This window comes from Lolium perenne, chromosome 4 (assembly GCF_019359855.2).
Source record: "Lolium perenne isolate Kyuss_39 chromosome 4, Kyuss_2.0, whole genome shotgun sequence".
NCBI lineage: Eukaryota > Viridiplantae > Streptophyta > Magnoliopsida > Poales > Poaceae > Lolium > Lolium perenne.
In genome coordinates, this window is record NC_067247.2 from 29,466,142 (window position 1) to 29,491,293 (window position 25,152).

The 25,152-nt window shown below is 45.7% G+C and overlaps 3 protein-coding genes across 5 annotated transcripts; 2 read left to right on the top strand and 1 right to left on the bottom strand.

Annotated features, from left to right (window-relative positions):
* Positions 1 to 4,909: 4,909 nt before the first annotated feature.
* LOC127346654 (L-type lectin-domain containing receptor kinase SIT2-like) lies at positions 4,910 to 13,959 on the top strand. Its single transcript, XM_051372929.2, has 5 exons — positions 4,910 to 5,190; positions 5,503 to 6,842; positions 9,681 to 9,720; positions 12,239 to 12,241; positions 13,092 to 13,959. The coding sequence occupies exons 1-5, from the start codon at positions 4,910 to 4,912 to the stop codon at positions 13,900 to 13,902; spliced, it is 2,475 nt and encodes an 824-aa protein (XP_051228889.1). The 3' UTR covers positions 13,903 to 13,959.
* On the top strand, positions 13,906 to 17,878 carry LOC127346655 (anthranilate synthase alpha subunit 1, chloroplastic). Its single transcript, XM_051372931.1, has 7 exons — positions 13,906 to 13,931; positions 15,428 to 15,674; positions 15,773 to 15,829; positions 16,194 to 16,346; positions 16,664 to 16,744; positions 16,918 to 17,004; positions 17,400 to 17,878. The coding sequence occupies exons 1-7, from the start codon at positions 13,906 to 13,908 to the stop codon at positions 17,733 to 17,735; spliced, it is 987 nt and encodes a 328-aa protein (XP_051228891.1). The 3' UTR covers positions 17,736 to 17,878.
* A 339-nt stretch (positions 17,879 to 18,217) lies between these two features.
* Positions 18,218 to 22,351, bottom strand: LOC127292037 (zinc finger CCCH domain-containing protein 25). 3 transcript variants are annotated; one of them, XM_071818521.1, is made up of 7 exons: positions 22,182 to 22,351; positions 21,849 to 22,033; positions 21,174 to 21,420; positions 20,974 to 21,083; positions 20,689 to 20,876; positions 19,499 to 19,747; positions 18,218 to 18,892 (listed from the first exon to the last, which is right to left on the bottom strand). In XM_071818521.1, the coding sequence occupies exons 3-7, from the start codon at positions 21,344 to 21,346 to the stop codon at positions 18,503 to 18,505; spliced, it is 1,110 nt and encodes a 369-aa protein (XP_071674622.1). In that variant the 5' UTR covers positions 21,347 to 21,420; positions 21,849 to 22,033; positions 22,182 to 22,351; the 3' UTR covers positions 18,218 to 18,502. The 3 variants fall into 3 exon arrangements, with proteins under 3 accessions (XP_071674622.1, XP_051177347.1, XP_051177346.1); XM_051321387.2 differs by having other exon boundaries at positions 21,174 to 21,409; positions 21,849 to 22,351; XM_051321386.2 differs by having other exon boundaries at positions 21,849 to 22,351.
* Positions 22,352 to 25,152: the final 2,801 nt, after the last annotated feature.

The following is a 25,152-nucleotide window of genomic DNA, read 5'->3' on the forward strand; positions in this document are numbered from 1 at the left end:
GCATCAACATCATGATTTTCCTTAAAAACACAACTTGTCACAATAGGTATCTTAGATGCTCCATTATCTAAATTTCCCATAGTGGTACTAAGGGCTTTATCAATTTTAGGTTTATAATAGTTCTTTGGCTTAGGCACCTTAGAGACATACATGAACTTTTGCTCCTTACCCACATAAGCTTTCTCCTTAAACTTAAGAGAAGAAAAAGTTGAACTCAAGGTTCCCATAGCTTCTTCAAGTTCACCAATCCTATGGGTTTGATTATCATGGATAGCACAAGTTTCTAAGACAGCAATTCTTTCATTAATTCCTCCTAGAGATTTATCAAGTTTATCAGTGTTATCAAGTAATATTCCCAATTTAGTCTCAATACTTGGAAGATTTTTCTCTATGGCCTCCAACTTTTTCATGACATCTTCAAGAGAGATTTCAATTTTAGCTTCATTAACAGGTGGTATTTCAACTAGACTCTCAATAATGCAACTAGCTTCTAAAGCAGGAGTGCCTAGGAAATTACCTCCCGTGAGAGTATCAAGAACATACCTATTCCAGCTAGAGATACCAACATAAAAGTTCATAAGGAGGATAATAGTGGAGTGTTTCTTAGTGCACCTATGATGAGCATCACTAATTCTATACCAAGCATCTTTAAAACTTTCTCCCCCTTGTTGCTTAAATGAACGAACTTCAACTTCAGGATTACTCATTTTAGCAATAAAAATAAACTAAGCAAAACCGAATTAAGTAAAGTAAAACAAGTAACTAATTTTTTTGTGTTTTTGATATAAAGAAAGCAAACAAGACAGAAAATAAAATAAAGTAAAGCAAGACAATAAACAAAGTAAAGAGATTGGATGTGAGAGACTCCCCTTGCAGCGTGTCTTGATCTTCCCGGCAACGGCGCCAGAAAAAGAGCTGCTGGCGTGCGACAGGGATTGCAACGGCGCCAGAAAGTAGCTTCCTTGTGACGGTAAAGCACTCGTCCGTTGGGAACCCCAAGAGGAAGGTGTGATGCGTACAGCAGCAAGTTTTCCCTCAGTAAGAAACCAAGGTTTATCGAACCAGTAGGAGATGAAGGCCACGTGAAGGTTATTGGTGAAGGAGTGTAGTGCGGCGCAACACCAGGGATTCCGGCACCAACGTGGAACCTGCACAACACAATCAAGATACTTTGCCCCAACTTAATAGTGAGGTTGTCAATCTCACCGACTTGCTGAAAACAAAGGATTAAACATATGGTGTGGAGAATGATGTTTATTTGCAAAGAACAGCAGAGAACAATGATTGCAGTAGATTGTATTTCAGATGTAAAAGAATGGACCGGGGTCCACAGTTCACTAGTGGTGTCTCTCCAATAAGATAAATAGCATGTTGGGTGAACAAATTACAGTTGGGCAATTGACAAATAGAGAGGGCATAACAATGCACATACATATCATGATGACTAATATGAGATTTACTTAGGGCATTACGACAAAGAACATAGACCGCTATCCAACATGCATCTATGCCTAAAAAGTCCACCTTCGGGTTAGCATCCGCACCCCTTCCAGTATTAAGTTGCAAACAACAGACAATTGCATTAAGTACTGTGCGTAATGTAAACAATACAAATATCCTTAGACAAAGCATTGTTGTTTTATCCCTAGTGGCAACAGCACATCCATAACCTTAGAACTTTCTGTCATCGTCCCCGCATTCAATGGAGGCATGAACCCACTATCGAGCATAAATACTCCCTCTTGGAGTTACAAGTATCAACTTGGCCAGAGCCTCTACTAGCAACGGAGAGCATGCAAGATCATAAACAACACATATATGATAGATCAATAATCAACTTGACATAGTATTCCATATTCATCGGATCCCACCAAACACAACATGTAGCATTACAAATAGATGATCTTGATCATGATAGGCAGCTCACAAGATCTAAACATGATAGCACAAGAGGAGAAGACAACCATCTAGCTACTGCTATGGACCCATAGTCCAAGGATGAACTACTCACGCATCAGTCCGGAGGCGGGCATGGTGATGTAGAGTCCTCCGGTGATGATTCCCCTCTCCGGCAGGGTGCCGGAGGCGATCTCCTGAATCACCCAAGATGGGATTGACCGCGGCGGCGTCTCCGTAACTTTTCTCGTATCGTGGCTCTCGGTACTAGGGTTTTCGCGACGGAGAGTTTAAGTAGGCGAAGGGGCAGAGTCGGGAGGCGCCCGAGGGGCCCACCCCATAGGCCGGCGCGCCCAGGGGCCCCACCGCGCCGCCTTGTGGGGTGGCCGCCTCGTGGCCCCTCTTCGTCTCCTCTTCGGTCTTCTGGAAGGCTCCGTGGAAAATAAGACCATGGGCTTTTGTTTCGTCCAATTCCGAGAATATTTCCTGTGTAGGATTTCTGAAACCAAAAACAGCAGAAAACAGGAACTGGCACTTCGGCATGTTGTTAATAGGTTAGTTCCGGAAAATGCATAAAAATGATATAAAGTGTATATAAAACATGTGAGTATTGTCATAAAACTAGCATGGAACATAAGAAATTATAGATACGTTTGAGACGGATCACACATGTGTGCACAATATGGGCACATTATCACAAACTATGCCGCGATTCTATCCATAACATTGGTCGTTTGACCTAAATGTCTGAAACCTCGAACGTGATAGCTCATTTTGGGAAGGATTTTTTGTGATGTTTGCAATTTTCCAATTTTAATATTTTTTCTTGCAACTATGACACATAATATGACACCACGCGAAGATTTCACATTGTTTGGATCGTTTTTGAATTTGTTATGCCCGTTTCAAACTATATTCAAAACGGCGGGCTTGAAGATTCTTTGCCCGGGGCTGAGTCTCGCTGAACTTGCACTGGATCTTTGATGAAATAACATGTTGTGAACCTAAAAATGATTTTTACAAAAATCCTGAGCATTATATCATGTACATGTAGTTCATATCTGGTCGGTCTCCTACCGATTCGGCGGGAATTTGTCTTTTTCATGAGGGGTGGACGAAAAGGTTCCAGATACACCGGTTGAGAAATTGTCCATCTTGGGTGGTCTAGTATTTTTGAAAAATGTATTGGTACCAATGTGAAACTTTAAGTTGGTGGTTGCTTCACAAAACACCCCGTTTTCGGCATCTAAAAAATGGAAAATGGTTTTTTCGTGCGATGAAATGGAAAACTTCCTCCTACAACATCGTAAGACATCCCAAGATGCACATGTGTGCACAATATGAACACATTATTACAAACTATGCCACGATTCTATCTATAACATTGGTTGTTCGGCGTGAAAGCCATGAAACATCGGACATGGTAGCTCATTTTGAGAAGGTTTTTGAGATATTTGCAATACTCCAAATTTGACATTTTTGCAAGATAGATCTTATTTTTCTGAAAATTTTGATATAATATTTGTATTTTTCTAAATTATAATGATTTAGTTATGATTTTTTGAAGATTAATGTGGTAAAATGAAAAATAGCTATACCGACGGCTTTGCCGTCGGCACAGGGCACATGCCTGACGCTGTTACCTCGCCGTCACGGCGGAAAGGCTGTGCCGATAGCCGAAACTATGCCGACGGTTGCCGTCGGCACAGACCTTCCTGTGCCGACGGCTTGCCTGCTGGCCTAGCCGGAACTTGCCATCGGCACCGCGGCGCGTTCCGTAGTGGATTGAGTAGACATAAATGATAATTTTTTTAGAAACACAATACAAATAAAGACGCTCCCATATACACGCAAACACTCACCCCTATGAATATACACACGCACACCCTACCCCTAATATATTCAACTGCCATCAGACCAACACTCTCACAAACCGCAGCGACCACCAACTCCGAGGAGGGCTAGGGGTTCTGCTGCTCCAGTGGTGGTCGTCCTCGGTGGCGATCTTGAGGTTGAAGTTGGAGTGTGCAAGCTTTGTTGTTCTTTGTTTTCTCTCTTTGTGTGTTCTTGGTTGAACTCTGTTCTCTATTTCATATGAATATAAGTTGGTTCGTTTCAAAAAAAAAAACACTCTCACAAAACCCCTAGGGATGTTTGTACCATTACAGGACCGAGTACAATTATAGGACCGAGTCTTCTTTAGTAGTAGCTGTCTAAGTATAGAAAAAAAATTACAAAGAAATAACATTCATCGTCCCCTTTTCAGAAAAAAATACAACACCGTCCTCCGAAATTCCTACCAACTTCTTTTGAAACCAAGATATTGCAGGCGGACAATTAATCTCCTTCCTTAGAGCATCTCCGACAGGCGTGGCAAAAGACGCGCGCTAAAAAAAACGCCAGTTTGGCGCGCGTGGGCGCCCGCGCGAATCCCCAGCGGACGCGCGAAAAAGAGGCGCGCGCTAAAAAGTTTACCGCGCCCGTGCTTTTGCGCTATCCCGCGCGGGAAACTTGCCGCTTCGGCTGACGCGCGCGCTATAAATGCCACGCGGGCGTGCACACCAACCGTCCGGAAGTTTCACTTCTCCCCCGCGTGTCGCTCCGCCTCTGCCTCTCTCTCTCCCCGCGTCGCCGTTCCGTCTCCGACAAGATGCCTCCCCGCCGCCGCTCCGCCTCCGGCTACCGCGGCGTTCGCGCGCGGCCGAGCGGCCGCTTCGACGCGGAGATCCGCTCCGGCGAGGAGCGCATCCGCCTCGGCACCTTCGACACGGCGCACGAGGCAGCGCGTGCCTACGACGCTGTCACCTGGCGCCTCGGCCGCCCCCGCCGGCAGATGAACTTCCACGACGTGTGGACGCGGGAGCAGGCGGAGTAGCTCGCGCCGCCATCGCCGGCCGTCACGTGTGAACAGCAACGCCGCCAACGGGACCTCGAGCAACGGCTCCTCATCGCCGAGCGCGACGAGCGCTCCCGCCTCGAGTAGGCGCGGCAGTTCCCGGAGGACGTCACCGCGATGGAGGTTTTCTACGCGCAGAAGGAGGAGCAGAAGGCGGCGATGGCGGCGAAGAAGAAGGCGAGCCGCGAGAAGCGCCGGGCGGAGTCGGCGGCGAGGAATGCGGCGAGGGAGGAGAAGGCGGCGAGGAGGACGGCGAGGGCGGAGGACAAGAAAAATGGCGCCGGGCCGTCGACGATCATCCTCTCCTCCTCCTCCTACTTCGAGTGGACTTCTACTCCGGTGTCCGACACTACTCCGAGCAGCCACTCGTCGGACTTCGACTGGGACTCGAACTCGGAGTAGATTTTAGGGTAGTTTAAATAAAATATCGCTCTACCGTCGAACTTTTAATATATTTCGTATTTTCAGTTAAATTTTTGTGTTTTGTTTGATTTGTTTGATTTCTTTCGAACCAAAAACGATCCAAATAGCCGTTCGCGCCGCGCCGCGCCGCGCGCTGCATAATGGCGCGCCCGGCGGGGGAGCACTTTTACCGCCCGAGCACGCGCCGCAAAATGCCGCGTCCGGCGGGGCAACTTTCGGCGCAGCGCGCTATAAGTTTACAGCGCGTCCTTTTAGCGCGCTTGTTGGAGATGCTCTTATAAACCAAGCTTTACGAGTGACTACAAGGTGGGCGAGACAATAGCCTTTGAGGTCAAGCAGATTGTCCCACTCCCACGTCTCTGCTGCATCCTCCTCCTCCTATCAACCACCTCCTTCTCCCACGCGAAGGAGAAGCCGTGCAAATGCTCAGGCTCTGGGCAGGACCAGAGTAGAAACTACGCCATGGACGACGCAGAGAAGGACGTCGTGTTTCTTGTGGGGAACCAGTCCGGGCTCATACGAAAGCCCATCCACAAGATACCCAACGCCGAGGCGAAGAAGACCCGAGTGTTGTCCACCATCGATAACTTGATAAAACTCTGTCAAAGGCGCCACGACGGGTCGGGGCTCGACGAGTCGTCGTTCAACATCACCGTCGTCATGCGTAACCAGAAGACACACAGGAGAAGATCCAGTATTTTCTCTTTGCTCATCCTCCCCAAGGAGGCCCTTGGATTTCCTCAGGTAAAAGACTCCCTGCCCTTGGCGAAGCAACTGGCGACCACCACTGGCAAGGGATACCAGCTCAACCTCTCCAGGCCTACATCCCGGAGCGGCTCCGTCTCCGACAGGTACGCAGCGTACGCCTACATGAAGATTGGAAAGCTGGGTAACCCCGCGCGGACGGGGTACGATAATGGCAAACGCGCCATGGGCGTCGACATCGTTATCCGCCCACCTGCCTCCAACTATTCCGTGTGGATCGACTACGACCGTATGGGACGGGTGTCGGTGTACATAGACGTGGAGGGTAAGCCCAAGCCTCCCAGCGCCATGGCCTCGGCGCCATTCAACATCAGCAGCGCCGTCTCCTGGACATCGCCGTTCGTCCATTTCGGCCTCCTCTCGACGTTGGAGATGCGGCTTCGGCCAAGAGGCATCCGCTTCAGCGCCACCGTCGACAACCTCCCGGACTACCCCGACAAAGGAAGCTTCCTCAAAAAGAAGGTGACGATACTGTCTTCCATCCTCGGTTCTGTAGCCGCCGCCGCCATGATGGCCGTCGCCGTGATGGGCTACTTCAACTCGAGGTATCGAAGGTGGCACAAGGAGCTCAACCAGCTCGCCAAGTCCATGGAGCGCCTCCCCGGGATGCCCACCAAGGTGGAATTCGCCGACATCAACAAGGCTACCAGCAACTTCCACGACACCATGAAGCTGGGGGGCGGCGGCTTCGGCACCGTGTACAGGTGCACGCTCCCCGCCGCCGCTTCCAAGACGGAGTGGCCCATGGACGTCGCCGTCAAGAGGTTCACCCGGGAGGTGCAGAACCGCCGCTACGGCGACTTCCTTGCCGAAGTCAGCATCATCAACCGCTTGCGCCACAAGAACATCGTCCCCCTCGTTGGTGAGTGGATGTGTTTTCTCTTTCATATTTAGTACCCCCTCAGTACGTGTCCCTCCGGCATAAGTTAACTATCGCAGTCCAGTTTTGATTCTAGCACCATGTGTGAATTAATTTGCACCGAAAAGTCTAGGCACATCATAACACGATTGGATCAAAGACCTGCTTTCACTTGCTAGGGAATCACAATTTAAATAAATTTCAATGAGAAAACACACGAAGTATCTTGATTGTACTATTCTTTACAACAATGCAAAAGGCACACGAGCTCGAAATCCAAACATCCTGAACCGTACGCCCAACTCCAATCTAATGGCTCATGAATTGAGTTTGACCCCCTTGCAAATTCAGTCTTAGTTGCATACCAAGACTGATAATATACCATCTTAGTCTTTTAAATTCAACATTAATTGTGTGTTAATTATGCGTAAGAATATCAGTTCTTACTTTCAATGCCTAATCGCGCAATATGTGTTTCCCGAATTTTATGGTTATAAAGAATTTACGTGGACGACATAGAGGCAAGTTTATAGTGTTCTCATGATTTAGTAACTCTCCTTACAAATTGATTCGGCCAGACTAAAAATTGAATATGAGCAGTAGTAAGTCGGAACATCGTGTGTGGATGCACGCAGGGGGCGGACACTACAGGAATCTGGCGGTCTGCCGACGGCCACCCGCCCTCGGAGCTACGTGATGGCACCAAGGGGAAGGGGATCTAACCTCTCCGGGATGTGTCAAACCCAAGCGAGGGGGGGGGGGGGGGTGTGACATACAACAAGGTACGCCATTGACCAGGGACAAATTGTTTTAGTACCGACTAGGAGAATTAATCGGCGAATCCTATACACCGCATGGGTTGGTGCCGGCGGGGTGCCGCACATCCCTAATTCTTTTTGGGCTAGGCCCACCAGGACATTTTGGTTTTCCTTTTCGTTTCTTCGTTCGGTTTTTTTTTGGTTTTCTATTTGATTTTTCATTTTTCTGCCCTATTTTTTCTTCTTTTCTTATTTTATTCCTTCGAAAAATGTTTATTTTTTTAGGAAATGCTCTGATTCCTAAATATTTAAATTAAAAAATGTTCTGATCTAAGAATGTTCAATTTCAAACTATGGTAAAATTTCAGAAAAAAATAAATTTTGAAATAATGTTCTAATTTCGAAAAAACATTTAAAAAATTAATTAAGAAAAATGTTCAAACTTGGAAAGTAATCAAATTTTAAAAAATGTTGAGATTTAAAAAATGTTCGGGTTTTTTAAAGAACAAAAATTTGAAAACATACAAAAAACTAAAAAAAAACAATAGAAATGAAAGAAAAAAACAAAGTAAGGGAGTTTCCTTGTACTCCTCAAGTGGAGCAGCGAACAGGCAAAGCCCAAAGGGGCAATACTGACATTCACAGTCACGAGAAATCCTCTCTTTTTTGTGAATAGCATGAGAAATCAATCCACGGCCTTCTGCTTCCGCTTTGCGTTTTCGGTTGATTAATGAGGCAGGGACAAGTAGTGATTGCTGGTCGAGCAGCCCCATGGTCATGCCTCAACCAATTTACCGAAACATGGAGTGTCCTCGAATCGGTCGCCTAGGCGGCTAGGTCCTATTCTAGGGTTCGACATAGCACGTACGAGGCCGTAATTACCCATTTATCCATCTACTCGTAAATTTATATTCTCTAATTTATTTTAACTATTTGCTTATTTAAAGTAACACGTGCAAATTAGCCAGAAAGTAGAGAATATGTTGTTTGGTTGTTCCTCTTTGACAATAAATCACTACTGATCATTACATATATTGTGTATGTCTGTAGCTTATTTAGTGCTTACATGTTTCTAAGTGACTAGCATTTGCAAAATCAATGTACGTGGAAACGTTCATTCTCAGAAGAAAACATCATTGCGAGAACAAAATAATCCACGGCTCCAAGAGTTTATGTTTCGTGGAAATGTATTCATGTCGGTGGATAAATTCATTGTTGTATGGAGGAAGAAATGAGAATACTTTCACATTGGCCAATTTTAAAAATATGCGAACAAATTACTACTATTATATTATTTATTTCTCGTTTCATTTTAAATTAATTAACACAGATTTATTTAGAGATAAATGTATCTAGACGAGTTTCAGCACGCCGATCAATTGTTGTATCGATGTCATAGTTGTGCATAAGAGTTAGTTTTTTCTAGCTCCGACCGTAGATGCACGTGCATGGGGTGCGTGGGGAGTAAAAAAACATAGAAAACCTTTAGTCCCGGTTGGTAAGGGGTTGCGGCAGGTTGCCTCCAACCTGCCGCAACCCCTTTAGTCCCGGTTGGTATTACCAACCGGACCGGGACTTAAGCTAGGTTCCAAATGAATCGGGACTAAAGGTTGCCGTGGCCTGCGCCGTTCGAACCGGGACTAATGTGATCCATTAGTCCCGGTTCGTAATTCGATTGGGACTAAAGCTCCCAAAGGCTTCGAACGAAAGCCCTGTTTTCTACTAGTGCGTACATGACGATTGGTTCTATTAATGTTTTATTACATAACAAACAAAAGAAAAGTGTGCATACTCTAATTGTCATGGTAATCCTACACTGCATATATTCATTTTTACATAAGAAATTTCTTTTTCAGTCTAAAGAAGATGTTGTCAAGTACTTCTGCTTTGCAGGTTAAACCTAAATTTGAGTAAATTGTACTCCAGTATTTTTGTGTTCTGTATAGAGATGGGAATAAACGTGTAGCACGAAACTTGAAACTGTGACTGACACTGATCTAGAAATTGGGAAGAATCCTTCGATTACAAATTCATTAATTCTAGCTATGTACCCTGCACCATATAATTAGATGACATTTTTCAGGGTGGTCTTACAACAAAGGAGAGCCGCTGCTTATTTTCGAGTATCTCTACTATTAAGAGTAAACTGGTGAATGCCTGGTGTCACATTTTCAGGATGTACAATAATACCCCCCACGTCTTTATCCTACCAAGATGATTTATCTCAACGGAATCTTGAAAGAAAAAAACCTGCGCGCGGAACAAAGAAAACGCAACTAACAAAACAACTCCAGCCCATGTCACGTTGAGTGCCTGGTGTCACACTTATAATAATTACATAGAAATGCCATCGCAATCCTGTTCATAGCTCTGGCTTGCCTCGAGAAAAAATCGGCGCCAGCCCATGGGTCCACACTACCGGTCTACCGCACCTGCCGCGCAGCTCTCTCGCGTGGGAGAAAAAATCGGCGGTGGCCGTTTTCTGGATTTCTACGTATCTCATCCGTGATATCAGGCTGTTCGTTCCTTCTTTGTCGTTCGTTCCACACAGCGAAGTAGAGACCCACGACCCAGCGAGGCAGGCAGGCTGCGACTGAGCGAGAATGGAATCGTGGACTTGGGATGGTGACCGCGCTGTTCGGCAAGCAAGACCACTTCTTAAATCAAGCAGGCCAAGATTTCCACTAATATACATGTGCGTATGTCGCTGTTTCGTGGAGTTGATTATCTTCTTGTTTAACTTAGTCTTAGAGAAGAAGTGATGAATTAGAACGTATACACGTAGATATCTCAGAGTGCATGTGCGATGTTACTCTCATACTTTCGGTTCTCTTTTCATTCTTGGTTTCCACTTTCCAAAAAATTAAATCACCATAGAGCTGGAATGTTAAAACGAAAGTTTTTTGAGCAAAACCATGGTCAACTGTTACAATAATCGGTATCTCAAAATGTTGGGGTTGCAGAAAGAATAATCATAACTATGGAAGATATAGAGAAGGCAACCGAAAATTTTAATAAAGATACTGTTGTTGGTGGTGGAGGGCATGATATTGTTTATACGGAGATTTTATCGAACCAACAGTGTAGCCATCAAGAAACCAGAGAAAATGGTTTAGAGGGAGAGTAATGAGTTTATACAAATGTAGTAAACTTTTGTTGTTTTCGCATCAAAAAAATTGTTATACTTTAGAGTTTGCCCTACCATATTTTTTCATCCTCCGCCACCGATCTTGTGTGAACTTATCTTTGGTTCGTTGCTTTACATCTAACCGTCCGACTATAATCATGGAAAGAAACTACAAATCAATAAGGAAACAATCACACAAAATAAATCACGGTCATTTCCTTACTTGCCTTCCGTATAAATTTCTTACCCGAAAAAAATATCTTCTACCTTACATCGTTTCTTCCTATGTCTACCGCGCGCACTCTTTCTCTCTCTCGATCAACCGCGGGCTGTAACGCTGAACACACCTGCCTGAGCTCCTGATCTGGCAGCCACCGTTGGACTTAGAGGAGGATTAGATTCCAATTGCACAACAGTTAGAAGATGAGGAGGCGGCGGCACGGGCCGCTGCGGGTCCGATGCCGGCGATGTCTCAATATGACGCAGTGGCCAAATGTAGGCGGACAGACCAGACGGCGCAGGTGCACTTGCTTGTGCAGGTAATTTTTTCCTTTTTCAATTTTTTTGTAGCATGATTTATCTGTATAGTACCGAGAATATTAGAGGACTCAATTTTTCTATCAATTTTAATATTTTAGGACATTCAACCAGCTGCTGCATTTAATCTAGATGATGTTATGTATGATCCGGGCGTCTCACGCGACTAAAATTAGTAGGTTTTAAGTGTTTTTGTGCTTTTTCATATTCCTGATAATTGTATTTCGCTGATCATTATAGTTGAATATTTTGTGTGCGATTTACCCTATGATTTATATCTACCAGACATGCATTGTGTGCGTTATCTTTTTCCCCTAAATTTGTTCCCTGGCAAACAAAAATTTCTGGGTCCACCACTGGATGAGAAGGAGAAGAGTGGTGCGCCCGTGCGGCTTCTACGGCCCCCTCTAGCTAAGGGTCATGAGGTGGGAGACTGAATTCTTGATACTTTTATCGAAGATTAGAGATCCAACTAATCATGAAGAATCCAACTAATCACGAAGAAGATTTCTCTCTCTTGTTTGTAGTTTACTAATGCACATCACTTCATATGAGTGATGTTTTTGCTCTATCTTTATCTCTCCGTATGAGAGGCTCAATAAAATGTGCACCATAAGGTAGAATTCCTCTCATCAGTTAAGCGCGACACCATGATGCTTTCGTTTTAAAATTAATCTCTCCATTCACAGAGATGACATGCTACTCTAGCAGCAACCTATCAACGTCACAATGTTGTAGGCACCAGAGAGACTGGAGCACGACGAAATGGAAACTCCATGTAGTTGCTACTTGCTACTGGCTATTGAGGAGGTCCAGGTCAAAGTACTTAATTGGCCTCTGCTTATAATGTTATTGTGTTACCTAATAGTACAGTACCTTGTACAACTTGCATTAAGATGTTTGCTTGATACGAAAATTAATGTCCTAATCATGTTTGTAAATAATTGGACACTTTATGAGCTCTTGACCAAGAAGAGATTGTTAATTGCTAATTCAAGTATAGCCTGGGTTATATTTTTGTTATGATGTTTGTATTGCCAACTTTTTGAACTGAATTTCGGGGATGATTTGTAAACATAAAACCTCTCGGATTTGGTACCCTGCTGGTTTTGAGTTACCATGTACTACTCTTGATAGGTTCAGCTAATTAGTAGGTGAACATGATGTGCAAGACATTATTCATGTTGATGTGCAAGACAGTATTTGAAATTTCATAGATTTCCATTTGATTTGCTTGTGTCAGAAAGATGTGATGATGTATTTTATGAAAGTTTGTACTGCTTTCTTGGTAATTGTACGTTATGTAGATGCTTGAAATATTATAAAAATACGAATTCATGGTCATGGAGGTTGTATCCTCTTGTTCTCATCGTCACTCTGGTTAAATCTCCAAGAACAAAGAAGTATTTGAGTTGTCGAGTATCTATGAACTTTTTTAGTATGTTAATAATACCTATTTGTGGTGGTAGATATTGTTGCAGTGAGAAAGCAAATATCCGACAACGATGCGGCGAGAGGCGAGGAAAGAGGAAAACATGACATTCAACGCAAGAAGAATCATGGTGCATATTTATTGGAGTAGTAAAAGTTATGCACGTACAAACAGAGCAATACGTACTAAAGGAGATAATGAATCAATACACAATGATGCCACATCGATGGAAAATAATGTGAAGACAGACCAATAGGATGAATGAGAACACATTGTCTTCTTAGTATTTTTGATTGGAGAAAATGTACGAATAGTCAAATGAGAACACAAAATCTTCGACCAATGATTATTTAAACTTTTTTTTTTGGATCCGTAGCAACGCACGGGCATTCAACTAGTATGACCAATGGGAGCTTGGACCAGCATCTCTTCCCCAATGGCAGTCGCAACGGCGGCAGCAGCACCGGGCGGCGACGCACTGGCGCAGCAATCCGTCGATGGGCCACTCGGTACGAGATCGTCAGGGACATAGCTATCGGCTTGCACTACGTCCACCACGAGTACGAGCCCATGGTGCTCCACCGCGACATCAAGGCAAGCAACGTGATGCTAGACTCGAGCTTCCGCGCCCGTCTGGGTGACTTCGGCCTGGCCTGCACCGTCGCCGTCAACAGGAACTCCGCCACAGGCGTCGCCGGCACGTGGGGCTATATCGCGCCGGAGTATGCCATATGCGGCAAGGCGACGCGGCAGACGGACATCTATGCGCTCGGGGTGCTCATCCTCGAGCTCGTCACGGGGAAGCGGGCGCTGGATGATGATCATGTGGTGAACAGCGACGACATGCACATCACCGACTGGGTATGGAGGCTCCACGGCGAGGGGAGGCTATCAGAGTGCTTGGACGCCGCCGTGCTCGCTGCTGCTTCCGAGGACGAGGAGGAGCAGATGGGCGCCGGTGAAGATGCCGCACGGTTGCTGCTCCTGGGCTTGGCTTGTAGCAACCCGAACCCGTCAGACCGTCCGACCATGCCCGACGTGGTGCAGGTCATCGTCAAGTCAGTGCCGCCGCCGGAGGTGCCTCGTCAAAAGCCAAGCTTCGTGTGGCCTCCGCCGGGAGGGTGGGCCTCCGACGATGATAGCACATGCTCATCGATGATGAGCGACGTCGATAGGAGTAGAGACGAGCAGCAGGTCAGCTTGGGGTAGCCGATGCAACAGGGACGCACCGCCGGACGGTATGCGTCGTTTCAAATACAGGGTGCACAGGAGCCCGCCACCGGAAGACATGCCTCGTTTCAACTACTACAACACTCTGTCTAGATCAAAGACAACAATTTAATGCTCTTATATCTGGGGAGAAGCCAAGCATGTATATGGCCTATCATATGGTACGTCGACGATCAGCTAATTGACCGGTGGAGAGCTATTCTGGTTCTGGTGAAGTTCCTTCTGTCAAGTATATGTGGGGGTTGTTTCTAAAATTTTTATGGAGGGGTAGCCCTAGTCTCTACATCTTTGGATGCATGCAACTTTTTATTAAATTTTGTAGTATCAATTTATAAAGAATTACATCATGGATCACATAGGATCGATAAATGTATATGTCAACCATCTGAATTCTAAACAAGAGAGAGCATGCAACGACACTGCATCAACATGCTATCCTGAAATTTAAATGCCAACCGCACAGACTGTATATATCTTGTACAATCCTCCTTAGCCTATTGCATCTAGTTTTATTATCCTCTCGTTTCTCCATTAGTTGTAGGTGAAAGAAACACGTAGCCCGGCTGCGGCATTTCGATGACCCATTCCACATGCAGTCTCCTACGTCTTCTCCTGATACAAGCCCACCATGGCAAAACAATTCATATATGTATACATCTGCACAATGTAACAGAGACAGATGATCTGAAGTTCGGAACTCAAACACCATTCCTGCTCTTTGATAAACTACATGTATGTATTTTATGTCGACTTTTTTTTGTTGTGAGTTAATATGAACATAATTATTTATATTAAAAATATAATTTTATGAATGTAACAACGTAAAATTATGTTGGCTGCAAAATAACTTTTCTGCACCCTGGGAGACGTTACCATCTAACCAAATCTGGTAGTATCACATGGAATTAGGTAATTGTAGATATGACAGTTATTTTGGAACGGAGGGAGTACTTGGTAATAAGAATACACACCATTTATGCATCCTCCAATATGCTCAACTTCCAGTTGTAACCGATCACAATAGGTCAATCGTTTGTGTTTGCATAAAGAGTATAATTTTGAATGGCATTTTTGGCATGATTAATTGCGATGCCGTCGTTTGTTCTCTCCTTTATTTTCGTAGTTACCTCATATATTGTTCTCAACATCACCATTTAAAAGGCCCATTAAAGAGTGAACATAATTCAGTAAAATAATTGCTTTGGGGGTTTTCTCTGAAGCTTTCCCTCAAGTGAGCTATTTATCCAGTTATTACGAAACATTTGACTTATATGTTGTATTTGTTTGGTGCAGAAAACACATGTCATTCATTGGGTGAGGGTGGACTGTTATCACTCAATTGATGAAGCCTATGAAGATAGAAAGAATCGGCTGGAAACTTTGTTATCAAGATTGAACAGCCTTAATGTGTGAGTTGTAAAGTTTGACCAACTCCTTATGTGATGTTTTATTCTAATTTTCTGATTCACACTGATCTAACTCAAGTACTCAACTATTCATGTAGACCAACTCTTTCTGCTGGTTCTATTAAACTTAAGATTGAGGACTTCGGCTCAACACTACAAAAATCATCAATATCTGCTGAGAACTATAAGAAGTCAGTTGTGCAAGCGAAAGAGCACATTTTAGCCGGTGACATTTTTCAAGTGGTCCTAAGCCAGCGTTTTGAGAGGCGCACATTCGCGGACCCTTTTGAGGTGTATCGCGCATTGCGCATTGTCAATCCTAGCCCTTACATGGCCTATCTGCAGGTGAATTGAATATTTGCAGTATTATAAGTGAAATAGTTCATGTTCACTTATGTGGCACATACTAATTAGTAACGTCTATTTATGTAACATTGTCGCAGGCACGGGGGTGTATTCTTGTAGCATCAAGTCCTGAGATTCTTACTCGAGTGGAAAAGGTATGTCAATAAGGGTTTTTCTTTTGCATCTTTAGTTATGGCTTGCTTCAGACTCTTACTCCCTCCGATCCATAATAAGTGTTAGGGGTTTAGTTCAAATTAGCCCCGCGTGTCTGGTTGGTTTGGCTGTTGGGGCTCATTTGTAACAGCAATATATGTTGGAAGTTAACTTTTTTGCATCGTCTGTGTTATCTGTTTGGTTTACAAAATGGAGGCAATTTTACAATTATCATTTGGTATCTACATGTTTTTCATCTGGTAATATATTATGGAAACTCTTTGATATTTGCTTATCCACTTTCTTCTAGAAAATTTGTTAGTGCCAAATGAACAACATGACCGATTACTTTTCCATTTGCCTGAGGACAATTGTCAATCGGTCACTTTTGCTGGAACAATTAGAAGAGGAAAGACGAAAGCTGAAGACAAGGTTCTAGAACAACTCTTGTTGAGTGACGAAAAGCAATGTGCCGAGCATATTATGTTAGTAGATCTGGGACGCAATGATGTTGGAAAGGTTTTTCTTTCACCCTTCCATTTTCTTTTTTCCATCCAATTCAATTTCATGTGCATTTCATGATTTGCCAAATAAAGATAGGTGGCAGGTGTGCTGTTAATATTCCAACTAGCAGCCTTTTATTGAGGCTGCCCAATTTTGGCATCCATTTCTGCTTCATTAGTTCCTCATTAGTGATAATGAAGTTCTGACGTTGTTAGATGCAGAGAACTTTTGTCTGTATGTCAAAGTCTTGTTTCATTTAAACAAGTTAGCTGAGCTGCTGCACTTTTGACCTCATCTAGTATGACTTGTGTTCAACTTTGCTATGTTTGCAGGTGTCCAAACCAGGTACAGTAAAGGTTGAGAAACTTATGAACGTGGAGCGATATTCACATGTCATGCACATTAGCTCGACAGTAAGTCAGTCTTTTTCTTCTGACAGACGACTTCAAATATCATTTCTTATAATCATATAAGCAATCAGCAGTGGCTGCAATCATATAAGAAATGGCCATCTATAGTCTCATTGTTTGCTGAATTGTGTTATCGATTTCTCACAATGTAGGGGTCTATTTCTGTACTTCTGTAGGTTACTGGGGATCTGCTTGATGATCTTACATGTTGGGATGCTCTGCGAGCTGCATTGCCTGTTGGAACAGTTAGTGGTGCTCCTAAGGTATATCATACTTGTTGCTATCGTGTTGGTCCTTGCTCTTTGCAACTAAGAAAGAGGCAACCATGACAGTATCATGCCATAACCTAAGTGCATAGTAAGCAAACTTATTTGTTGCTTGTAGTGAGAATTTGATGTCACATCTAAAGAATTGTTTTCAACTAACTGTTATCTCCATAGAGAGAAACTGTTTTTCAAAAGCATCCATGATGCCAAACTGAGTCTAAATAGGTGACAGATCCATTTTAATTTCTCAAGTTCCGATCCAAATACGAACCATACAGCAGTAGGGAGAATCTCTTGTTTTGTTACATGCTCTGTCTTCTATGCATCTATGTTGCTTCCATGAATAGTGAACGCTCATCACTCTCCCATATACTTGCCCTGAAACTCACCAGGTGAGAGCGATGGAGTTGATCGACGAGTTGGAAGGGAAGATGCGTGGTCCATACGGTGGCGGCTTTGGCAACATCTCCTACCGCGGCGACATGGATATCGCCCTTGCCCTGCGTACCATCGTCTTCCCTACGGCTTCCCGGTTCGACACCATGTACTCGTATGACGGCGACAACAGCGCGCGCCAGGAGTGGGTAGCGCACCTCCAAGCCGGAGCCGGGATCGTCGCCGACAGCAAGCCAGATGACGAGCACCAGGAGTGCCAGAACAAGGCTGCCGGCCTAGCTCGTGCCATCGATCTCGCGGAGTCTACCTTCCTTGACTTCTCGGATGTGTAACAGATTTAGCTCTCGCTCTTCCTAATTTGAAGTCTGGCAGAAAACATCCAAGTTTGTCCGCTGTCGGTGCTGCACCAAATAAACAATTGTAGCTAGTGTAATAAGTTTTCAATCAATAAAATATGAAGCAGATTGGAATTCAATCAATTGTATGAGATTACGGCCATAACTTGTGTAGTTTGCCTACACTGGAATCTTCGAGAATGATACGTTGAAGTACGGTATAATTGTGTTCCTGGAGACCTTGACTATGTTGAATGAATGAAAACAGCGCAGTTTTTCTTTTAATGAAATCAGCGTATTCTGCTGGTCGAGTATTTGTTTTCCCAACGTGAGTATCTAGAAAGTTCTGCTCGTATCACGTCCAGCTAATCACCTAGTACATCACCTTCTCTTTTCAGGCATTTTATAATTATTATCTCGTGACATTTTATTTATACTGAATTGTTCAGTAATAATCCTTTGAAACTTCAGGATGGAAATGCTAGGAATGCTACAGCTGGTAAAATTATCCGAAGTGGTACAAAATTCATCAGTGTCATAACAAGAATCACCACTGTGTATCCAATGGAATGAGTTAATACCCTGCAAAACCATCCATCGGCTCATATGTTCAAAAACCTTGTAAAGGAAAAGAAAGTAGACGCAACCTGGATAGCACCAAAGATCTAAGGACCGAACAAAATTGTGCGTCTAGTACAAGTACAAACATCAACAAGATTAGAACAGCGACATCATCGCTTTTCTTTCCCTGATAAAAGCGAGTTCTATCTCCGCGATTTCCCATGCCGTTCTGCCTCTTCATCACCCCTCCTTTCATGACGGCCACCAGAATCTCTGTCCTGCCGAGACCGCTTGCTCTCTGATCTTTCTTCTCTATATCTGTCGTCGCCTCTCTGCCTCTCACCTCTTGATCTCTCAGGGGATCTCTCGTGTCTGTTCCTGTCTCTATCTTCTGTGTCTCTATCACCATGTCTCGTCCTAGAATCTCGGTCCCTGTACACGTCTGATCTTGAGGATTGACCTTCTCTATCCCCTGATCTCGTCTCTTCTTTAGTTCTGTCAGGGAAATTTTTGTGGCTCTTTGGAGGATCATGGTCATGCTGCCGTCTTGCATTGCTGTCATCCCTAGAACCTCGACCAGTGTTTGCATTTCTCTGAAAATATAATCCATGAGCATGAGAATTAATCACCAAGCGTGACTCTTTACTGGAATGACTGAACCAAGTTACCGATGAACAATAATACCAAGCATATAGGGCAAACATTTCCATCAGATAACAATGAAAAAATCACACTTATAACCCTAAATTATTGATTGAAAAAATCACATTCAGATAAGCATTTAGCATGCTGCAAACATGACATAATTCTTGCCCAAGCCAATAATCTCTAGCATACAGCCATTTCTGCAATGCACTGATAAAAGAAATGGTGCATGTGTTCAAACAACAAACGTTATAAACTCTGGCAATGTTACTCCGAATGGCATCTCTGCTATGGTGTTTGTTAAAAATATTTTAAAGGACTAGCTCATTTAAGTGATGCACATGCATAGTCATGACCAGAGCAATGTATAAGGCCTTACTGTATAGGTATGAGTTTCCAGCATATCACCTTGAGAAATAGTATAAATACTCTAAAGGAACATTGTGGCAAAGTTATAAACAACCTATTCTCTAGATGATAACTAATCTGGTAATATAATTTGTTCATGGGAAAACAGAACTTGCTTGTGTATTTTCCAAAAGCAGGACAGTTACCTGCTCATCATGTGAAAATCTGCAGGAAGCTCCACGACTGCACTCGCCTTTCTGGAAAGCATAGCAGACGCCACGGTTCTGGACAGCTACCTGCTCATCATGCGAAAATCTGCAGGAATCTCCCCGACTGCACTCGCCTTTCTGGAAAGCATAGCAGACACCACCCTTATTTGATGGACCACGGTGTTTGTCATGCTCCCATTTTGGCTCGATATCCTCCTTAGAACCCCAACCAGTGTTCGCATTTCTCTGAGAATATAATTCATGAGCATGAGAATTAGTCGTCAATCATGACTGTTCATTGGATATACTAAAGCAGGGTACTGACAAACTATAAGGCCTAGTATAAGGGCAAAGGTTTCCAGTCATGTATAACATTAAAACAGCACAATTATAATCCAGTATAAGCAATTGATTTGTGCTTCTGGAGAAGCATATGAATGTTGTGGAAATAGAAGTAATATTGTCCCAATCTAATAACCTATATTCCAGCATGTAGCCAAATCTAGCACAAGGAAATAATAACAATAATATAAAAGGAGCATGCGTTTCCAACAACTAATGTTTATGTTCCTCCCATTCTGCCAGAGTTCCGCGGCATATGCTTCGGAAAGTAATTAGTTCATTAGCCGAAGTGTGTTTAAAATCGTGACCACAATAAATGTAAAGGCCTTACTGTGCAAATTTAAGTTTCCAGCATATCTTCGTCTTGAGAAAATGTAGATTTAAATCATGCAACAGACTGTTATTCTACAGACCGTTCTGTTAAAGTGAAACGGCAAGTTCCTAGTTTCTAATTAATAATTGGTCTGGTAATATAGTTTGATCATCCTAAATTGAAAAACCTTGAGACGTGCAAGTAATTACAAGCCAGGCAGTGAATTGCTTGGGTCCATTCCTAAAAGACAAATCAAATAACGAAATTATCTAGCACAAGGAAATGAATTAATAACAGAAAAGTATCCTGTGTTTCCAACAACTAATGTTTACTCCCATTGCAGTGAAATGACAAGTTACTAGTTGTCTACTTAATAATTGGTCTGGCAATATAGTTTGATCATCATACAGTGAAGAAACTTCAGGCGAGCAAATAAATACAAGCCAGGTAGGCAGGTAATGAATGGCTTGGGTGCATTTCTAATGGATAAATCAAATAACGACTTGGACACTGCACAAGCAAGATTGGGTACCTGCGCATCATGGGAAAATCTACACGCGTCCCCCCGGTTGCACTCGCCTTTCTGGAACGCATAGCACACGCCGCGCTCCTCCCTCTTCTTTGCCACCTCCTCCTCGTCCTCCTCCTCCTTCATCTTGTACTTGTCCACATGGTCGACTTTTATGATCCTCCCAAGAACTTTAGCTCCGTTCAAGTTATCTACACGGTCGGAGCAACATTAGCACTTCAGCAAAGAACCAATTGGAACTAACTACACAGGAAAGCGACTTCAGCAGAAAGCGCAAAGAATCCTCACCGACAGCAAGAACCGTGCTCCTCTGGTCCTCATAAGCGAGGAAGGCGAAACCCCTGGATTTTCCGGTGGTCTTGTCGCGCACGAGGTTCACATCCACCACCTCACCGTACCTGAGAACAGAGATCGGAAAGCGGTTAAGGAACATGCCTGACAAATCCTTCAGGAAGGGAACAGGTGGAAAATTGGTTCACGGTACTCACTGCGCGAAGACGGCAAGGAGGTCACCCTCGGTGAGGTCGAAAGAGATGCCGCCGCAGAAGACGTAGGCGGAGTCCTTGAACCTGGCGTGCCACGAGGCGTTCTCGCTGAGGCCGAGAGCCGCCTCCTTCTTGTTTATCAGCTGGGTCTGCTTGACCTGCGTCAGGGGATTCATCTTCCCCAAATCGCCGCCACCCCTACCGCCCTAGAGCTCCAAGTGCCTCACGTGCTACCAGCTCTTGGAATTTCCTGCAGAATAGCATATCAAAATTAGCTAAAAAAAGAAGCAAATTCAGAGAAGTTGTCTCGCTAAGAAACAGAGAGAAAGGTCTACAACAGAGCCCGCCTGCCTCCTCCTCCTGCCGCTATTGCGCAGACTGAGGGAGAAGCAGGGGTTGCCTATGCGCCGCCAGCCCTACCGCCTCCCGTCCCTGTCGCCCGAGGCCGCCGATTCCTGGCCGCCGTTTGCACCTCCCGCCCGCCCCCGTCGCTAGCGCCTCAGCACCTCGCGTCTCCTCTCCACCCCACGTGTGTCCGCGCGTGGCCGCACGACGACGCCCGCCGTTGCCGCCGGCCTACACCAGCTCGACGTCGCCGACGGCCAAATCCCCAAATCCTAACCCTAGGGCGCCTTTTTTCCCTGGAATTAGCAGAGAGGGGCACGGAGATGGGAGTACCTAGCGTGGCGACGGGGGAGCTCGCCCTTTTTCGTGGATTTCCGCCAGCGGCCGGAGCTGCGTGAAGACTACCGCCGCCGCCGCCAAGTTCCCGTCCTCGATCAGGAAGGGAGCGAGATGCGCGACAGAACCAACAGGACGGGCGGATCGATCTGGTACTGGGGCCTGGGGGTTGTGAGGCCAGCCTGTCAAAGGGCAAATAGTATAGTTACCAAACTAAAGACGTGGCAGAGGGCGCCTCTCCAGGCGTTGCCGTGCCGGTCTCCTCGTCCGGTCTCGCGTCGGCAGGAGCAGGGCAGCAGTGGGACGACGTGAGTGGAGGTGGAGCAGGACAGCTGAGAGGTGCGGCATGCGGCGGAGCAAGGATTTAGAGGGGAGAGAGCAGCAGCCTGCGCCGGCGCTGGGATGCGGCGGCCGGGCGCGCCGCCATGGTTGGTCGTCTGCGTGCGCTGTGGGGAATTTGGTTGGAGATGCCGGTCGGTCTCATCTCTCCAGATCTTTTGGCTAGGTCTAGATGAGGGCAGTTTTGTCCTTTTAAATAAACTGGCAAGCCCAATTCAGATTTACTAACGTCAAACATGTGCAAACTAACGGCAGTGGTATCCATCCTGGCATCAAAAACATTAGCGGCGATGGCATCTTGGCAAAGCTGTTTTTTTTTTTTGGTATTTTGGAACACCCGGTTTTGACTAATGGTATAGTGGCAATTCTCCCCAAACTAAACCGTGGCAAAAAGAAAAGCTTAAACTAATTTAGGGCAAATTGTAGAGGTACCATGTAAATAGGGGTAAAAAGTAAAATTTCCAAGGGCGAATAGCGCAAAGGGTTTTCCTAAGAGCATTTGCAACAGATGGACGCGTGCTAAAAAAAACTGTCAATATACAGCACCAAACGTGTTTTTCGTCCTCCAGAAGACGCTACAAAGTAGACCGCGCTGTAAATATTTTAGTGCGCGCGGTAGTTTGCGCTATCCAAAACGCTATATTTGGTGCGTCGAGTGGCGCACGCTGTAAGCTGGCTTCTCCACCGCGGGAAGAAAACATACGCTGAAATCCAAGCCGATTCGCCATGGACGCCCGCCCGACCTGCCCCATCTCCCGCCGCGCCATGGCCGACGCGCCCGACCTCCTCCCATTTCCCGCCGCGTCATGGCCGACGCGCCCGACCTCCTCCCATCTCCCGCCGCGCCATGGCCGACGCCTGACCTGCCCCATCTCCCGCCGCGACATGGCCGACGCGCCCGACCTCCTCCCATCTCCCGCCGCGCCATGGCCGACGCCTGACCTGCCCCATCTCCCGCCGCGCCATGGCCGCCGCGCCCGACCTCCTCCGTTTCCCGCCGGGCCATGGCCGCCGCGCGCCAGTGGCAGCCGCGCGTGGCCGCCGCGCCAGTCCGCCGCGCCAGGGCCTCAAAGCCGCCAGGCGCACCATCGCCAGGAACCTCGAGGCCAAGGGCGTGCGCGAGCTCGCGCGCTCCATGAAGGACATCCCGCAACACTGTGGCGACGAAGGCTGGGACGCCTTCGACAGGCACTCGGATTTAGTTGATTTTTTTCAGATTTATTTGTAGCATGTTTGATCTTGTTTGTTGTATGTATGTTAAAGAAATTTGTTTGTGGAGCTCTATTTTACAGCCTCTGGTGAAGGGCTGGTTTTGCCATCTTGGTTGCGCTGTAAAATAGAGCCTCCGCTGAAGCTCGTATCCGGATAGAGCGCGCTGGAAACGACTTTTACATCGCCAACTTTTAGATCCTCTGTTGGAGATGATCTAAGGGCATCCCCACCAGCCGACCCAAACGGTCTGGGCTGGCCGTTTCGGTCCACGCGGACTAACGAACAACCCGGCACGTTCCAGCGGTGCGACGGACCAATCCGTCTGCCTCGACGTATCTGTGCCTCAAATTTGGGAAACCGATGCGTCGGGCCGGATAATGCGCGGATAGCACGCGCGTCCGGCCACGCATGCTGCGGGCCGATCTGGAAGCGACCCGATGGAAGAAGGCTAATCACGCCAGCAGCCACGCCATAAAAGTCACCGCTGACCACTGCCGCAGCCTAAGCTTCTGCCCACGTGCATTGATGCCGCATGTGCTTAAGCTTCTGTGTGTGCATTGATGTTGGCCCGATGGCGCTGGCATCGATGCTTGTGGCTGGGGCTACTTAAGCTGGCCCTACGCCCAGCGGTCGCACCACTTGTCTCGCCCGATCGCTATCTGCAGCCCGTCGCTGGAGATGAAACTGCCGAGCTGGATGAAGAAAGGCGCCCACGACCACGAGGTCGGGTCCTCTTCCGGCAACCGCCACCGCCAGCAGGATTCTCCGCCTCAGCGAAACCCTGCACGGCCTCGTCGTCTTCCTCCAGCGCCAAACCCTACGCTCTTCATTGGCCCACATGCTGCGGCGATGTCGGCCGCGAAGCCTCCTCCGCACCAGCCAGGACGCAACCGGCGCTACGTGTCGGTGCACGAGGCGCATCGACGGTGGTCGGAGGCCATCCCCTGCCACCAGAGTGACGTCTCCCTGCCACACTGGTGGCACCTCAACAGGGGGAGTCTCCTGATGAGCGCATATTGCACACCATTGGGGAACCCCAAGAGGAAAGTATGATGAGCACAGTAGCAAGTTTTCCCTTAGTAAGAAACCAATGTTTAATCGACCAGTAGGAGAAAGGCGTGACTTCTGAAGGTGCTGCTAGCTGACTAATGGCAGGGTGCACTATCGGCATCAACAACAACGTGGAACCTGCACACAACACAACCAAAATACTCTGCCCCAACTTACAGTGATGTTGTCAATCTCACCGGTTTTGCTGAACACAAAGGATTAAATGTATAGTGTGGAAAGAGATGTTTGTTTGCAGCGGAATTAAATAGAACAGTAAAAGAGTTGTTGCCATGGGAGTTGGCAATAACAAGAACAGGTATTTGCAGTGTAAAAGAAAGGATCGGGTCCACAGTTCACTAGAGGTGTCTCTCCATAAAGATAAATAACATGTTGGGTGAACAAATTACAGCTGGACAATTGACATAATAAATACCATACATGACAAAATAATTACTATGAGATTTATTCGGGTATTACAACATAATACATAGACCGTAATCCAATTGCATTTATGACTAATAATCCACCTTCAGGTTATCATCCGAACCCCTTCTAGTATTAAGTTGCAAGCAACAGATTATCGCATTAAGCAATGTGTGTAAATTAAACAATAGAATTATCCTTAGACAAAACATTGTTATTTTCTCCCTAGTAGCAACAACACATCTACAATCTTAGAAGTTTTTTGTCACTCTTCCAT

What these genes read in the sequence shown, in the direction of transcription:
- LOC127346655 (XM_051372931.1), top strand. Translation starts at nt 13,906, where the DNA reads ATGCAACAGGGACGCACCGCCGGACG. An exon ending in CTTACATGGCCTATCTGCAG is followed by an intron (nt 15,675 to 15,772) that starts GTGAATTGAATA and finishes ACATTGTCGCAG; the next exon opens with GCACGGGGGTGTATTCTTGT. An exon ending in TCATGCACATTAGCTCGACA is followed by an intron (nt 16,745 to 16,917) that starts GTAAGTCAGTCT and finishes GTACTTCTGTAG; the next exon opens with GTTACTGGGGATCTGCTTGA.
- LOC127292037 (XM_071818521.1), bottom strand. Translation starts at nt 21,346, where the DNA reads ATGAATCCCCTGACGCAGGTCAAGCAGACCCAGCTGATAAACAAGAAG. An exon ending in GAGCACGGTTCTTGCTGTCG is followed by an intron (nt 20,877 to 20,973) that starts GTGAGGATTCTT and finishes CCGACCGTGTAG; the next exon opens with ATAACTTGAACGGAGCTAAA. An exon ending in GATTTTCACATGATGAGCAG is followed by an intron (nt 18,893 to 19,498) that starts GTAACTGTCCTG and finishes TTATATTTTCAG; the next exon opens with AGAAATGCAAACACTGGTCG.
- LOC127346654 (XM_051372929.2), top strand. Translation starts at nt 4,910, where the DNA reads ATGGAGGTTTTCTACGCGCAGAAGGAGGAGCAGAAGGCGGCGATGGCG. An exon ending in GACTGGGACTCGAACTCGGA is followed by an intron (nt 5,191 to 5,502) that starts GTAGATTTTAGG and finishes TTATAAACCAAG; the next exon opens with CTTTACGAGTGACTACAAGG. An exon ending in GAACATCGTCCCCCTCGTTG is followed by an intron (nt 6,843 to 9,680) that starts GTGAGTGGATGT and finishes GACATTTTTCAG; the next exon opens with GGTGGTCTTACAACAAAGGA.